The following is a 16,953-nucleotide window of genomic DNA, read 5'->3' on the forward strand; positions in this document are numbered from 1 at the left end:
TAATGAGTTAAAACAGGTGCCATTAATACAGGTAACGAGTGGAACCTCATCAGACCTCGTTAGAAGAAGTTAGACCTCTGACAGCCAGAAATCTTGCTTGTTTGTAGGTGACAAAATACTTATTTTCCACTCTAATTTGGAAATAAATTCTTTAAAAATCAAACAATGTGATTTTCTGTTTTTTTTTCCACATTCTGTCTCTCATGGTTGAGGTTGACCCATGTTGACAATTACAGGCCTCTCTAATATTTTCAAGTGGGAGAACTTGCACAATTGGTGGTTGACTAAATACTTTATTTGCCCCACTGTAAGCGCCGACAGAACTTTGGTTAAAATCCGTCATCTGGTGATGGCACCGGTACTGCTTTCATTCAGAAATAAATATCATCTCTAGTTTTTCTTCTTATAGCCTTCAACTACTAGAATGAGTTGTTTGGCCGCCAGTTTAAAGAAAAGGAAGGTAGGAGCGGGGCGAGGGGAAAAAAAGGTTAGCGCGTCGACTTCAAAAGAAGCCGAATCAATGTTTGGCCTTTCGCGGCTCGTGATCCGCACCATGGCAACAGAAATTGCTGGAATTTAGAGAGTCATAGATCATCGTGGTATTATTCCACCGCGTTTGATTTGAGTGCTTTACTCTTTAATTCGTCCGCAGTCTAATGGGATTGTGATCAGAGGCGACGGAGCGTTCAACAACAACAATTTAGAGTCACCCCATGCAGGGAGTTTGTATTCATTCTATTCTATTCCGGTTGGAGCCATTTTATCAGCGCGCCGTGAAAACCGCATAGTTGTCACCTGTCTCCTCCTGACTGATACTTTGTGTTGCAGTCAGTGTAGCGTGCACCGCTGATAAGGATGTCACTTTCCGATAGGCGCCCAAACCGATTTGGCTTTTTCCTAGGTTTGGTTTCTTCCGGGAAAGCATTCAGGCTGGAGACACATTACCGCAGCCTGGAGATCATTATCTCCGGAGCTTATTTTCATCCGCACAACTAAAGCGGCATTCGCTTTCCGTGCCCGTTGCTTTGTTTATCTCTCGGGCTGTCGGCGACAATTGTGCAAATTTAGAGGAAATCTTGGAAAAAAATAGCTACGGTGAAACAAGGCCAAGCAATTAGATGCCGGTGCCATTTTGGGCGGAATAGACAAGAATTCCTCGCTATCACAGGATGCTTTTTTTTTTTTTGATAGCGACGGGGAACAAAAAACAAGGTAAAAAAATTATGGCGCTAAATCAAGGCCCAAAGCATTGTAGTCATAGGCAGAGTTTGACTTTTGGGATGGGGGGGCATAACATGTTGATGACCCCGAAACGCAGTGTCAGCAATAAACTTAACTTACAAGAATATTTATAATAAGAAGTTGACAATGAGCGTTTTTTGTTTTTGTTGTTGTTGTTGTTTTGCATCATTCTTGAGGGGAATTCTAAAGGCTGCTTAGGACAGTGATACTTTTCGTCAAGATCATCAACCATTGAATATGGTACGCCGGCCAGTGTCGTGCCAATGTAGTTACCCCAGTCAAAAATTGTATCCCCTAGGCGGAGCCATATGGAGATAGATTTGTGTCTTTATTATTCAATCCCCCCAAAAGTTGCTTCAATTAAAAAAAAAAAATATATATATATATATATATATATATTTTTTTTTCAATAAAAAAGTTGATTCCATTAAAAAAAAATGTTTGAATGCAAAAATAAATTTGAAACTAAAACAAATGTACAGTGCCCTCCATAATATTGGATTTATAATATTTGTGTTTTTTAGCTTCTCATGTTTTTTTTAATCCAAAAAATATGGGACCTTAATGGAAAAAAAGAAAAAAATCCAACCTTCAATACAAGTGCATTTATTCAGTGGGGAAAAAATCCCACATAAAGAAATCATTATATGACATCAAATAATGTGTGCCACAATTATTAGCACCCCTGGTGTTAATACTTGTACAACCCCCTTTTGCCAACAAAACAGCACCTAATTTTCTCCTATAATGTTTCACAAGATGGGAATAGACAGAAAGAGGGATCTTCATCCATTCATCTTTGCAGAATCTCTCTAAATCATCCAGAGACCTCTGTACTCTCCTCTTCAGCTCACCCCACAGGTTTTCAATGGGGTTGAGGTCTGGGGACTGAGATGGCCATGGGAGGAGCTTGATTTTATGTCTGGTGAACCATTTCTGTGTAGATTTGGCCATATGTTTCGGGTCATTGTCTTGCTGAAAGACCCAGTGGCGACCCATCTTCACTTTTCGGGCAGAGGGCAACAGATTTTGATTTAAAATGTCCTGGTATTTCAAAGCATTCCATGATGCCATGCACCCTAACAAGGTTCCCAGGGCCTTTGGAAGCGAAACAGCCCCACAGCATCACTGACCCACCCCCATACTTCACAGCGAGTACCAGGTGCTTTTCAGGGTGCACATCTTTCTTGGCACGCCAGACCCACTTAGAATGTTTGTTGCCAAAAAGCTCAATCTTGGTCTCATCTGACCAAAGCACACGATCCCAGTTGAAGCCCCAATACCGCTTGGCGAACTCCAGACGTTTGCGTTTATGATTGTGAGTAAGGAAAGGTTTTCTCCGTGTTGTCTTCACAAGACTGAAAATGTCTCTCAGTATCATAGTTTGTGTATTGTGATTAAATATTGCTATCCAGTGTATTTTTTTTCACTAAAGGAGTTGCAAAAATGTTTAACTATAGTTTGACCAAAGTCTGAGTAAGTTTTATGTGTATTTTGTGCATCTATTTTGATTGTGAATGCCAGTTCTCTTTGCATTGTTGTGTTAACTTTGTGAGAATAGGGCCAGATTGAAGCACATTTCTTCTTGGTGACATTTTTTAAGAGATATGACTATTAGTTTTGTAGTATTTTCACTATATGATACTTATATGTGTTGTGAAAGAGTTGCCGAAGCTTATGCCAGTAAACAGCGCGGTCCGAGCTACGAATATGAATGCCTGTGTCCACTCTCCTTTCTCTCTACCACTGTGGAAGAAACTACAGCGTCAGTCTAGGGAAAAAAAACACACTCATTGGCTTGATCCCAAATTGATGTAAAACTCTCCATTGACACCTCGTGGCGTATTTAAATCACTACCTTACATAATTAAAGAGTGACATGGTTGTTTTTTTTTTAAGAGTGACAGATGGAATTCTGGCAGCGTGGCCCTGTGACGTAATTGCCCTGCGATGTGAACAACAATGGCGACCTACTAGTTAAAATAATTTTACAAATTGTATCAAATTATAATAACTAGTACTAACATTTATCTTTCAGAACTCCCAAGTCTTTCTATCCTTGGATCCCTTTGAAAGCAAAACACTACCACTATTGTCCACCGGTGTCGCTAAAATCGACGAAACCTGAAAAGTTAGCAAGGGTTGCTTTAAACTGTGACGTAATACAAGTATATATAAGTAAATAAAGGGCAATTTTATTTTATCCTAACAATCGATTTTTGCCGGCAACTAAGAGCAGCGGCAACTGGGTCCTCGTGTGTGTGTAATGTGAGGCTACGCCCGCACGCCGATTATTAGAGCAAGAGAGAGAGAGTTCACTGCTATTTTCAAGTTGGGTTGCTGAATGAATAATCTTACGACCTGTCGAGAGTTAGATTGTCTTTTGTGTTGTTAGAGCCAGAGTGCCTTCGTCAGAGGCGAGTGAATGAAGCCAATAGTATTGTTTGTATTCTGTTTTATTTTGGCCTTGATTTAGCTCCATAAAAAAAACGCCATGATGTGAGCTTGGTGTGAATGTTTTTTTATTTTTTTGTCCAGGATGTACGCCGTCTTTCACCCTGGCAACTCTGATGAGCAGAAGTGGTATAAAAAATAAATGGAAAGTCATTGATTCTCACACTTACTCAACGGGGTGACTTTAATCATACTTCAGGCGAAAAATCTAAACTGACTAAGTTATCATCGACACAGCTGGACCGGGCAGCGGAGCACTATTACTTTTTTAAATTTTCATTTCCAATGTCAGCAACCGTATCAGGTCTACTGCACTCATGAAGAAGAAAAAAAAAATCACACTTTCAGTGACCTTTTAGCGAGCAGCTTGCATTTACAGTACCTATTGGCTGCTATTGACAACCACAGGTGGGTAAAAATGTGACTCAAGTAATAGTAGCGTTACTTAAAAAAATAATACTCAAGTAAAAGTAGTCCACCAAAAAAATAAAGACAGGTAAAAGTATTTGGTGAAAAGAATGCTCAAGTCATGAGTCACATTTTATGTAACTGCTTACAATATCTTTTTTTTTTTTTTTGCTGCATTTTTTCCCCCTTAGCACGACGTCATCTACAGTGATATGAAAAAGTGGGATGAGAAAATTTCTGCATAAAATCACCATAAAATGAGATCTGATCTCTGTCAAAATCACACAGATGAAAAAACAGTGTCTGTTTTAACTGAAACCACCCAAACATTTTTAGGTTTTCATTAGGGCTGTCAAAATTATCGCGTTAACGGGCGGTAATTAATTTTTAAAAATTAATCACGTTAAAATATTTGACGCAATTAACGCACATGCCCCGCTCAAACAGATTAAAATGACAGCAGTGTAATGTCCGCTTGTTACTTGTTTTTTGGTGTTTGGCGCCCTCTGCTGGCGCTTGGGCCCAAATGATTTTATGGATTTCAGCACAATGAGTGAGCATGGTGTAATTATTGACATCAACAATAGCGAGCTACTAGTTTATTTTTTAATTGAAAAGTTTACAAATTTTAATAAAACGAAAACATTAAGAGGGGTTTTAACATAAAATTTCTATAACTTGTACTAACATTTATCTTTTAAGAACTACAAGTCTTTCTATCCATGGATCGCTTTCAGAGAATGTTAATAATGTTAATGCATCTTGTTGATTTATTGTTATAATAAACAAATACAGTACTTATGTACCGTATGTTGAATGTATATATCAGTTCTTGTGTTTTATCTTTCCATTCCAACAATAATTTACAGAAAAATATGGCATATTTTATAGATGGTTTGAAATGCGATTAATTACGATTAATTAATTTTTAAGCTGTAATTAACTCGATTAAACATTTTAATCATTTGACAGCCCTAGTTTTTATACTTTAATGAGAACAGAATGCAAACAATGACAGAGGGAAAACCATTTTTTGACCAAACAATTTTAGTCAGATGTGTTCCCAATCACTGATGAGTGGCTTAAAGCTGCCCTGCTCACGATAAAACACACACCTGGTAGGAATTGCCTTGTTGAGGAGCATTGGGTCAAAAGAGCTGTCTGAAGACCTGCGATCAAGGATTGTTGATTTGTATAAAGCTGGGAAAGGATACAAAACCATCTCTAAAAGTCTGGATGTTCATCAATCCACAGTCAGAGAAGTTGTCTACAAATGGAGAGAGTTTGGCACTGTTGCTTCTCTCCCAAGGAGTGGCCGTCCACCAAAGATGATGCCAAGAGTTCAGCGCAGAAAACTCAGAGAGGTGAAAAAGAACCCTAGCATGTCTGCTAAAAACCTACAGAAATCATGGACACAGTCCAATATCCCTGTGCACTCACCAACTATATGTAAAACTACGAACAAGAATGTTGTTCATGGGAGGACTCCACAGAGGAAGCCACTGCTGTCTAAAAAACAACAACATCGTTGCTCGTTTAATGTTTGCAAAAAGGCACTTGGACTCTCCACAGAGGTTTTGGCAAAAATATTTTGTGGACTGATGAAACCAAAGTTGAATTGTTTGGGAGTAACACACAACGTCATGTGTGGAGGAAAAATGTAACAGCTCACCAACATCAACACCTCAGGCATGGTGATTTGGGGCTGTTTTGCTATCTCAGGGCCTGGACAACTTGCAATTATTAATGGATGGATGCTGCAACAAGACAATGATCCAAAACACAGAAGTAAATCAACTTCAGAATGATTTTTAGAAGAACAAAGTACACATTCTGGAGTGGCCAAGTGAAAGTCCAGACTTGAACTCCATTGAGATGCTGTGGCATGACCTAAAGACAGCGATTCATGCCAGAAATATGACTGAACTATAGCAGTTTTGGAGAGAAGAATGGGCCAAGATTAGTCCTGATCGATGCACCGGACGGATCTGCAGCTACAGGAGGTGTCTGGTTGAAGTTATTGCTGCCAAAGGGGGGGCACAAAATATTAAATCTGATGGTTCACTTGCTTATTTTTCCCCCTTCTTTCATTTTTTTGCATACGATCCTCATTAAAATATGAAAACCAATAAATGTTTGGGTGGTTTCAGTTAAAGTAGACACTGTTTTTCATCTGTGTGATTTTGTCAAAGATCAGGTCACATTTGATGGCGATTTCATGCAGAAATATGAGAAATTCCAAAAGGTTCAGATTCTTTTTTATACCACTGTATCTTCAGCCTTCTGCTGTAAGTTTATCACTAGTAGACTTCCAATCCATTTGAGCTTGGAGGGTGGCGCGGGTGAACCTCTCACACTTCAAATTGGCTTCTTTGGTCGTCAGTAGCAGCCAATTCCAGGCAATGAGGTCATTTTGGGCCATTCCGCCTGTTCATTTTCAGTAATTTCATGTTGATTTTGGGGCATTGTAGGGCTCACTTCTTGTTGATTTTGGGTTACAGAACAGAAAGCTACCCGGAAATGAATAGACAGTGACTCAAACTCAACAGAAAGTGACCTGTAAATACCCTGAAAATTGCAAAGAGTGAGTGCTCTGAATACAGTGATACCTCAGCTCAGGAACGCTTAAGCTCACGAACTTTTCGCCTCAAGAACATTAAATTCGCGAGCATATAGTCTCTGCTGACAAACTAGTTTTCGGCGGACGAACCAAACCACGCGGTCGAACAGCGCCACGGTGGCGGACACGAGAAGCTGACGCACGCTCACGGCGTCCCAGTTCGTCCCTTCCCTTTCGTTGAGTGCGGACGTGGTTTGTGTTTGATAGACATTTTGGACCATATTGAGTGTACTTTTGCTATTACGGGACCGAAAAAGACCCCACCACAGGCTAGTGTTAAGCCTAAGAAGACATTAAAGAAAATTACGATCGAGCAGAAGAAATAAATAATAAATAAAACGACTTTATTATACAGTACAGTTTATTTCTTTAATTACAATACAATAGCACATTTATTATACATAAAATAAGGTGTATTTTTGTGTAGTTTTAAGGCTTATTTAGTAGAAAATTATGTTTTATGGGGACCTGGGAACGGATTATTCTCATTTTAATGGTTTCTTATGGGAAATAAATGTTCGGAAGACGAACTTTTCGCCTTACACACACTTTCTGGGAACCAATTATGTTCGTGAGCTGAGGTATCAGTGTAGTTGTATTGAGTTCATTTTGCCTACACTTATAAATTCGTCAAAACTTTTCTTTTATCCCAGGCAATAGTAGGTGGTTTATTTAGCTGACATGCGTAAGCGGATCTACTATTCAGGCGAAGTAGACGATCGCTTTAGGCCCCTAACCAGTAGGGGCCCCAACCAGCTGCCCTTGCCCCATTGAGCAACGGCTTGGGCCACTGGAGCCAGCAGCACCCCCAACTATTCATCATGTATAATTTAGGGCTGTCAAAATTAACGCGTTAACGGGCGGTAATTAATTTTTAAAATTAATCACGTTAAAATATTTAAGGCAATTAACGCATGCGCGGAACGACCCACTCAAGCATTGCCACAAACAGACTACAATGGCGCCGTTTGAAGTATATTGAGAGCTAAGGGCAGAGACAAGCAAATGGAGTGGACGCTGGTGTTACCGGCACCCGCCAAGGGGGCCACTGTTATTTTCAATGTGACCGGCACTGTCAGATTGGGCAGTGAGGCAGAAAGTGGTCGAGCGAGAGAGTAGAGAAAGTGCGCAGTTAGCGCAGGCTCAAGTGTTGCGTCCCCCACATGCTTTTGTTCTGTTAATAAAAGTACCCACTAAAAGCCATCCAACGCCTCTCGGTGTCTATATGTACGCCGCCGTCTTCCTCAGGAGGAATTCGGACAAACCGAGCCAACCGACGACAATGAGCCAACATGAATCGCCAGTCCATAGCACCGCCAAATACCAAGAAGGGCGAACTGGTAACACAGACTTTTATTGGAGCTGCGCTATTTAATGGAATAAGCGGTGGCATCTTTTCCACAACTGTTACAACTATTGTGGCAAGCGACATGGGGAAGAATAAATGGAGATTATCTTTTACTTAACACTATGTATTGTACTAAACGCAGAGAAGATATACCATTTGCAGCAGCCACTGTGACTCATGGTTGCTCAAATTCCCATCATGCATTTGGGCAGTTAGGAACATTTAAGTCGCTACAGTATCATTTAGTGAAAGCACAACAAAAAAAAATATTCCTATCTCTCAAAAATAAAATAATGTTCATGAAAAGAAAAGCGCACAATGCAAAGAGATCTGGCATTCCCAATCAAAATAGCTATGCAAAATAATTCAAACATTAAGTTTAGCTCAACAAATACAATAGATGCCAATATTTAGTCACAATATACAAACTATCAAAATTACTATAACTTGTACTCACATTTATCCTTTATGAATTACAAGTCTATCCGTGGATCCCTTTCACAGAAAGAATGTTAATGTTAATGCCATCTTGTGGATTTATTGTTATAATAAACAAATACAGTACTTATGTACAGTATGTTGAATGCATATATCCGTCTTGTCTTATCTTTCCATTCCAATAATAATTTACAGAAAAATATGGCATATTTTAGAGATGGTTTGAATTGCGATTAATTGCGATTAATTACGATTAAATAATTTTTAAGCTGTAATTAACTCGATTAAAAACCCTGAAAATCCCCCCCCCCCCCCCCCACCACCACACACACACTACAATGGACTGTTCCACGACGACAGACTGAGTATCAGTCGCTTAGCTTCATTTAGCATTGCTTAGCTCCGCTTAGCTGTTCGTTAGCCACTAAACTCGCTATTTTTACAGCTCACTTGCTACTTTGCACGTCGGCTATTGTTTATTTTGAACACATGAGCGAACTTGCTCTCCATGAGAGCCAAAGTTCAGTGAGGTAGAAGTTGAGAACAGGCCTCTAATGCCTCGTTTAACTTTCTTCTTCTTCACACCGAACATAAAATACACGACATCACATCCTGTGGCGAAGCAATGTAGTACAGTTCCAATAATTTGACAAGAAAAATATGGCAAATTTTATGGATGGTTTGAATTGCGATTAATTCCGATTAATTAATTTTTGAGCTGTAATTAACTCGATTAAAAATTTTAATCGTTTGACACCCCTAATTTTAACGTGATTAATTAAAAAAATTACCGCCCGTTAACGCGATAATTTTGACAGCCCTATTTTAAACAAGAAAATATGAAGCTCGTTTGTCCCCCCTAAATTTTTTAAAAATCCATAAATAAGCCGCTTTCTTTTAAAAGCCGCAGCGTAGAAACGGCGAGAAAAAAGTAGCGGCTCATAGTCTGAAAAATACGGTAAACGCATTCTTATGAAAGATGTGTTTTTAATTCAGTTTGTGCGTTGTGTCCAAATGAACAGGTGCGCAGTTGCCGAACAGATGAGGCCCGCGGGCTCCTGTGGCTGATGGAGGAGGAGGTTCTGCAGCCCGGGGCGTCAGAAGAATCTCTGCTGGCTCGTCTTTTTAGCTACTACGGCCCCGCCGAAGGCGAGATCAAAGGTTTGTGCATTATTTCGTCCACGAACAATTTCATTCATGACGATGACGAGCTAAAAACGCGTCTCGGGAGAGGGAAACGTAACGAGCCGAATGCCAGTTTTCATCTGATGAACAACACAAGGCATCCTAGGAATTCCAGCATCAATTAAGTCCAACACTTTGCATATCTACTCGTCCTTGTCAAGTTAACAAGGACTAGAGGCGCTGAAATATGGCAGCCAATGAGTTAAACAAGATTGCCAAAATATCAGCGACATCTTTCATGATGCAGTTTCATTTGGATTCAATTTCATTTCTGTGCTTTTTGCCCGACCACGCTATGAAATTTCATCGAGGGCGGGATCCGACAATTAATAGAGCACGCGAAATTCCATCAAACAGATTGACCGGCCACAAAGTCCTTGCTGCGTTATTGTTGTTCTGGCATAGTTGCCATGGTTACAGCCCATGCAGAGTGCTCTCCCAGGAGCACTCGAAGCAACTGAAGGCGTGAAGTGAGATTTTTTTTTTTTTTTTTTTTTTCCTCCTCCCCGTCAAACACAACCTCAAAGCATCTCATTTATGCCCTTTTTATAAAGGCAGATTTCAAGGTTGTCACATCAAAATATTATTTATTCAATGGCTTTTTATGGATTTTGACAGCAGAATTTACATGAGTTTGTTTACAGCGTACTCATTTACTAAGATTTCAAGGAAAATACGGTTGTTTTTATAAAATGGATGCTGTATCACTAGTTAGGGTAGCTTTGCGTATCTGTTTTTTTTTTTTTTCCCACCAGTTAAAGTGAAATATATTTTTTTCTTCCTCAGAAATTGTTGTAACATGTTTTGGTCTTAAATGATATTTTTAAGGTCTTAAAAATGTCTTAAAGGGAACCTCTGACTTAAAGACTTTAATAAGCCACAGTTGTTCTCTTTTACTAAAATATGTTAATAGAAACACATTTTTTATTCCCATTAAAAATAATATAATATTTAGTACCCGTTTTGACCTACGGAGGGCAGCATGTTTTACGCACGAAATGCGTGCTGGGCTTGATGATGCGGTTGGTCTGGACTGGGAGAATAGCAGTGCTAGCTAGCAAGCGAAGCTAGAATGACAATTGGAATGATTTTGTCACATTCTGCTGCTGGTCAGATTGTTTTGTTAGAGATGTGGGATGAGTTCCCAAAGTCGTGCCTGCATCCAATTCCAGCTCTTCAGCAGTGTCTTTAAACCGATCCTAGGCAGCTTGCCAAGACATTGACTCGCTGCCATTTGACAGTTTGTATGTCCCCTTGTTGTTAGTTGCATAATTGCCTTGTTTTTTTCATTTGTCTGCTTTTTACCGCAGTTTCTCTCGGGGTTTTTCATTTTTTTTCTAACTGATTCCGACTTACTGTCACGGATCATTTTTGTGTCTCCCTTTTCGCGATCGCGTGTTTTTTATACGTTCAATAAATCCTTTTACGCAATCCCTTTGTCATTGTTGTCTGCTTCTGCATTCGCGGACCTGAACAGATTTGTTGGTTTTCATCTGAGGACTTGTGACTGATTGCAGCTAATAGATCGAATAGATCTTTTTAAGGAAAATCATGACTCCGACATCATGCGGAAGTATAGTCCCGTGGTCTATGCGCACGTCTGTTGCAGGGGAAACGCAGGTTCGAATCCCGCTGGAGATATTAATGTAATTGCTTTTGCTGCACGTTTTGTGAAATATCGACAGTGCTGTCCTGCTCTTTACTTTTCCGCTCTAGTTCAAATTGGAAGGGCAGAACAGACGACATGTTTATGTAGCGAAAGAGGGACACGCCTCTACAACATCTCGTGGACATCGGGGACAGTGCCTCTGGATTGGGGGACCGGGGTGGTGGTCCCCCTTTTTAAGAAGAGGGACTGGAGGGTGTGTTCCAATTACCGTATTGGCCCGAATATAAGACGGTCACGATTATAAGACGACCCCCTCTTTTTCAAGACTCAAGTTTGAAAAAAGACTTTTTGAACACCAAATTAATTTTTATACAGAAAATAATTGCAGTACATCGGAAACAAATGATTATAACAATATATTTGAGAGAAAAAACATGTTATTTTGCCTCATTCAAATCTTAATATCTGAACAATTAAATATGTCAACTAAAGTGCAATCACATTTGTAAATGAATGGCTTCTGGTTTTTGAAATGTAAATAAACCAATCTATTGTGAAAAAACAACAAAATTGCACAAACTGCATTAATCATCAAAGTGAAGTCTAACTTACTGTAGTCTTGAAACAAATCTCGATAAGGAAAAACCTCGCAATAAAATAATGCAAATTGGTTAAACTTGAGAGTAGCCGAGATCTGTCATGACAGAACATCGCTTCAATCATATCTGGTGCCATCTAGCATCATGAATGGGTATAACGTCCAGACCGCGAATAGAAGACGACCCCCACTTTTTCAGTCTTATTTCAATGCAAAAAACACCGTCTTATATTCGGGCCAATACAGTATAGAGGGGTCACGCTCCTCAGCTTCCCCTGTAAAGTCTATTCAGGGTTGCTGAAGAGGAGGGTCCGTCAGCAAGTCGAATCTCGAATTCAGGAGGAGCAGTGTGGTTTTTATCCCGGCCGTGGAACAGTGGGTCTTGGGGTCTTGTTCACGAGTGAGGGTAGGAGGGAGCAGGAGATCGACAGGCGGATCGGTGCGACGTCTGCAGTAATGCAGACGTCGCACCGGTCCATAGTGGTGAAGAAGGAGCTGAGCCGAAAAGCGACGCTCTCAATTTACCAGTCGATCTACGTTCCTACCCTTACCTATGGTAACAAGCTGTGGGTCGGGACCGAAAGAACAAGATCCCGGATACAAGCGGCCGAAATAAGTTTCCTCCGCAGGGTGTCCGGGCTCTCCCTTAGGGTGAGAAGCTCGGTCATCTGGGAGGGACTGTGTGTCGAGCCGCTACTCCTTTGCGTCGAGAGGAGCCAGCTGAGGTGGCTCGGGCATCTGGTTCGGATGCCTCCTGGACGCCTCCCTGGAGAGGTGTTACGGGCATGTCCCACCGGCGGGAGGCCCCGGGGATGACCCAGGGACGACCCAGGACACATCGGAGAGACTGTCTCTCGGCTGGCCTGGGAACGCCTTGGGATCCCGCCGGAGGGGCTGGTTGAAGTGGCTAAGGGGAGCGAAGTCTTGGCATCCCTGTTAAGTCTGGGCTTCCCTGTTAAAGCTGCTGCCCCCGCAACCCAACCCCGGAACAAGCGGAAGATGATGGATGGATGGATGGATGGATGGATGGAAAGATTGGAAGGAAGAGTGAGGTCACCGCCCAGGGTGCATTGCGTCGTCAACAACAATGGCGACTTACTAGTTAAACTCATTTTACAAATTTTATTAAAACGAGAACATTAAGAGGGGTATTAATATCAAATTATTATAACTAGGGCTAAACTAGGGCTGTCAAAATTATCGCGTTAACGGGCGGTAATTAATTTTTTTAATTAATCATGTTAAAATATTTGACGCATTTAACGCACATGCCCCGCTCAAACTGATTAAAATGACAGCACAGTGTCATGTCCACTTGTTACTTGTGTTTTGGGGTGTTTTGTCGCCCTCTGCTGGCACTTGGTTGCCACTGATTTTATGGGTTTCAGCACCACGAGCATTGTGTAATTATTGAAATCAACAATGGCGAGCTACTAGTTTATTTTTTGTTTTGAAAATTTTACAAATTTTATTAAAACAAAAACATTAAGAGGGGTTTTAATATCAAATTTCTATAACTTGTACTAACATTTATCTTTTAAGAACTACAAGTCTTTCTATCCATGGATCGCTTTAACAGAATGTTAACAATGTTAATGCCATCTTGTTGATTCATTGTTATAATAAACAAATACAGTACTTATGTACAGTATGTTGAAAGTATATATCTGTCTTGTCTTATTTTTACATTCCAACAATAATTTACCGAAAAATATGGCATATTTTATAGATGGTTTGGAATTGCGATTAATTACGATTAATTAATTTTTAAGCTGTGATTAACTTGATTGAAAATTTTAATCGTTTGACAGCCCTAGTTTTAATATCTGTTATAACTCATACTAGCATTTAAGAATTACATGTCTTTTTTTCCGTAGTACCCTTTAAAATAAACATTGAATTCGACTTTTAAAACGGTGCAAGAATCCTGTGAACAAGAAGTGACGCAATATCAACAAAATGTGACCCTGAAACGCCTCAAAATGAACAGGACGTTCCCCAACACAGCAATTCCTTCAGAAATGACATTTTCTAGTTGTATATACACTACATTTATTCAGAGCAGATTAATTAGCACACGATGCCTGCATTGACAAAGAGTGGAGACACGCGTCCCACAGGAGGCCGCTTATTTTTATCACCTATCCTGATGTGCGGTACAAAAGAAACCCTGCTTCTTCTATGGATATCAGGTCAGACGTTCCTCCTGAAGAGCGAAAAGGATAACCACTTCCTGCTGGGCCACAGTCACGGCACCGACTGGGTGGAGTACGACGCCCGCGGGTGGCTGAACTACGCCAAGCAAAATCCGGCCTCAATTAACGCCACCGGCCTCCTTCAGGAATCCCAGAAGTAGGTGTCGGCCGTCTTTTGTCATGTATATTCATAAAACGGGGGCTGACGCAATACGCCTCTCTCAGGAAGATCATCAGCGCTTTGTTCATGAGCCGAGCAGGTGGAGCCACCGTTCTGTCAGGTTCCATCGCAGGTCTTGAGGGTGTTTCCCAGCTGTCTTTGCGGCGGGTGTCTAGCGTGAGGAAGACCTTTGCTTCGGGAGTGGCTGCTTATAAGAAGAAGTCTGTGTGCATACAAATCAAGCTTCAAGTGGTAAGTGGTAATAGTCGATTGGACTGAGATCTAAAATCAGCGTTTCTCTCGACAGCCCTTTTCATTGTCCTCAGTCTTTTGGACCAAAATAATTTGAGGTATTTCAGATTGTGTTCATTTTCGTCCAGTTTTCGAACTAGACAAATTTCTTCATTTTACTCAAAATGTTGTCTGTAAAATTAAAACAATTTAGTCCAAAAATGAAGGTTTCCAACAATTGCACATATTGCAGTGTCTACAAGGACGATTCCAACTTTGTGATGACAATTAATGAAGAAAAAGTTCAATGAACAGGTTCTTTTAATTCTCTTCAGGAACAGCAGATGATGACACACAATTAAAGGCTAAAGCGACATTTCATATTCTTTCTTGCCAAGATAAGAAAAGAAATCTTACTATGTGTTTCAAAACAAGCAAGATGGAATGCAGCCTACTTTTGAAGTAGTGCCAGGGGCGCTGTATTTTAAATTTCGTTATACATATGGCGGAAAACACAGACAAGACTGAAAAAGCAGTTTCTGCTCTTGCACTCCTCTTTAAAAGAAACTGCTGTATTTTAAGCCAAAACAACTGTTGTGTTTGATAGAAGAATGTCTATATGCTGCCATAGCAGATTCATGGCGCATGAAGCCACCCCAACTATTTTTAATTTGTCCGTTTTACCCTGAAAACCCCTGTTTACAGATGTCGCGCAACCGCTTTTCAAGTTCAAGCTTTTGTTTTAACCCAGCCATAAAACTAAGGTAATTCATTATATTTATTATTGAAAATGTCTGTCATTTGTAGCTTAGACTCATTAATTGATGTCTAATATTTCGTTAAAAAAAAAAAAAAAAAAAACTACTTCAAAAAGTTATTCGCTTGCATATTTGAAATTTTTAAACAAATGACATCACAAAGGAAAAAAATGGCGTCAGTAAAAAAGTCACGGATATCTACCTATCGCTTAATTGTATATATATTTTTTTGTTACTGTCGCATTTTCTCAGATATGTTAGATGATAAATAATCAATCCAAAGAAAGAAAAATTTGAGAAAAAAAACGTTTGAAGGGGTAAATATATGAAAAAAAAATGTCTGCGATTTCTGCATCGCGACCCTTGTTATATTGCCATGATACATGCTACATGGAGTTTTTGGATGGAAACAAGGTACAGTTGCGGTCAAACGTTTACATACACTTGTGAAGAACATAATGTCATGGCTCTCTTGAGTTTCCGGTTATTTCTACAAGTCTGATTTTTCTCTGATAGAGTGATTGGAACAGATACTTCTTTGTCACAAAAAACATTCATGAAGTTTGGTTCTTTTATGACTTTATTATGGGTGAACAGAAAAAAGTATCAAATCTGCTGGGTCAAAAATATACATACAGCAGCGCTAATATTTGGTAACATGTCCCTTGGCCATTTTCACTTCAATTAGGCGCTTTTGGTAGCCATCCACAAGCTTCTGGTTGAATCTTTGACCACTCCTCTTGACGGAATTGGTGCAGTTCAGTTAAATTTGATGGCTTTCTGACATGGACTTGTTTCTTCAGCATTGTCCACAAGTTCTCAATGGGGTTTAAGTCAGGCCATTCGAAAACCTTAATTCTAGCCTGATTTAGCCATTCCATGACCACTTTTGATGTGTGTTTGGGGTCATTGTCCTGTTGGAACACCCAACTGCCCCCAAGACCCAATCTTCGGGCTGATGACGTTAGGTTATCTTGAAGAATTTGAAGGTAATCCTCCTTCTTCATTATCCCATTTACTCTCTGTAAAGCATCAGTTCCATTGGCAGCAAAACAGCCCCACAGCATAATACTACCACCACCGTGCTTGACGGTAGGCAATAGTGTACTTGGGGTTAAAGGCCTCACCTTTTCTCCTCCAAACATATTGCTGGGCATTGTGGCCAAACAGCTCGATTTTTGTTTCGTCTGACCACAGAACTTTCCTCCAGAAGGTCTTATCTTTGTCCATGTGATCAGCAGTAAACTTCAGTCGAGCCTTAGGGTGCCGCTTTTGGAGTAAGGGCTTCCTTCTTGCACGGCAGCCTCTCAGTCCATGGAGATGCAAAACACGCTTGACTGTGGACACTGACACCTGTGTTCCAGCAGCTTCTAATTCTTGGCAGATCTGCTTTTTGATGATTCTCAGTTGAATCTTCACCCTCCTGACCAATTTTCTCTCAGCAGCAGGTGATAGCTTGCGTTTTCTTCCTGATCGTGGCAGTGACAAAACAGTGCCATGCACTTTATACTTACAAACAATTGTTTGCACTGTTGCTCTTGGGACCTGCAGCTGCTTTGAAATGGCTCCAAATGACTTTCCTGACTTGTTCAAGTCAATGATTCGCTTTTTCAGATCCATGTATGTATATTTTTGACCCAGCAGATTTGATCACTTTTTCTGTTCACCCATAATAAAGTCATAAAAGAACCAAACTTCATGAATGTT

General features: G+C 40.3%; 1 protein-coding gene across 12 annotated transcripts in view; it reads left to right on the forward strand.

The window, feature by feature from the left end:
- The window catches only part of LOC130906910 (unconventional myosin-XVIIIa-like), a 186,793-nt gene that overhangs the window by 84,901 nt on the left and 84,939 nt on the right, over positions 1-16,953 (forward strand). For all 12 annotated transcript variants that reach the window (XM_057821611.1, XM_057821609.1, XM_057821614.1 and 9 more), the window contains 3 exons: positions 9,533-9,671; positions 14,095-14,254; positions 14,323-14,509. In XM_057821611.1, coding sequence (XP_057677594.1) covers positions 9,533-9,671; positions 14,095-14,254; positions 14,323-14,509 — 486 coding nt within the window. The remainder of the gene's footprint in view (positions 1-9,532; positions 9,672-14,094; positions 14,255-14,322; positions 14,510-16,953) is intronic.

Source organism: Corythoichthys intestinalis, chromosome 18, assembly GCF_030265065.1.
Source record: "Corythoichthys intestinalis isolate RoL2023-P3 chromosome 18, ASM3026506v1, whole genome shotgun sequence".
NCBI lineage: Eukaryota > Metazoa > Chordata > Actinopteri > Syngnathiformes > Syngnathidae > Corythoichthys > Corythoichthys intestinalis.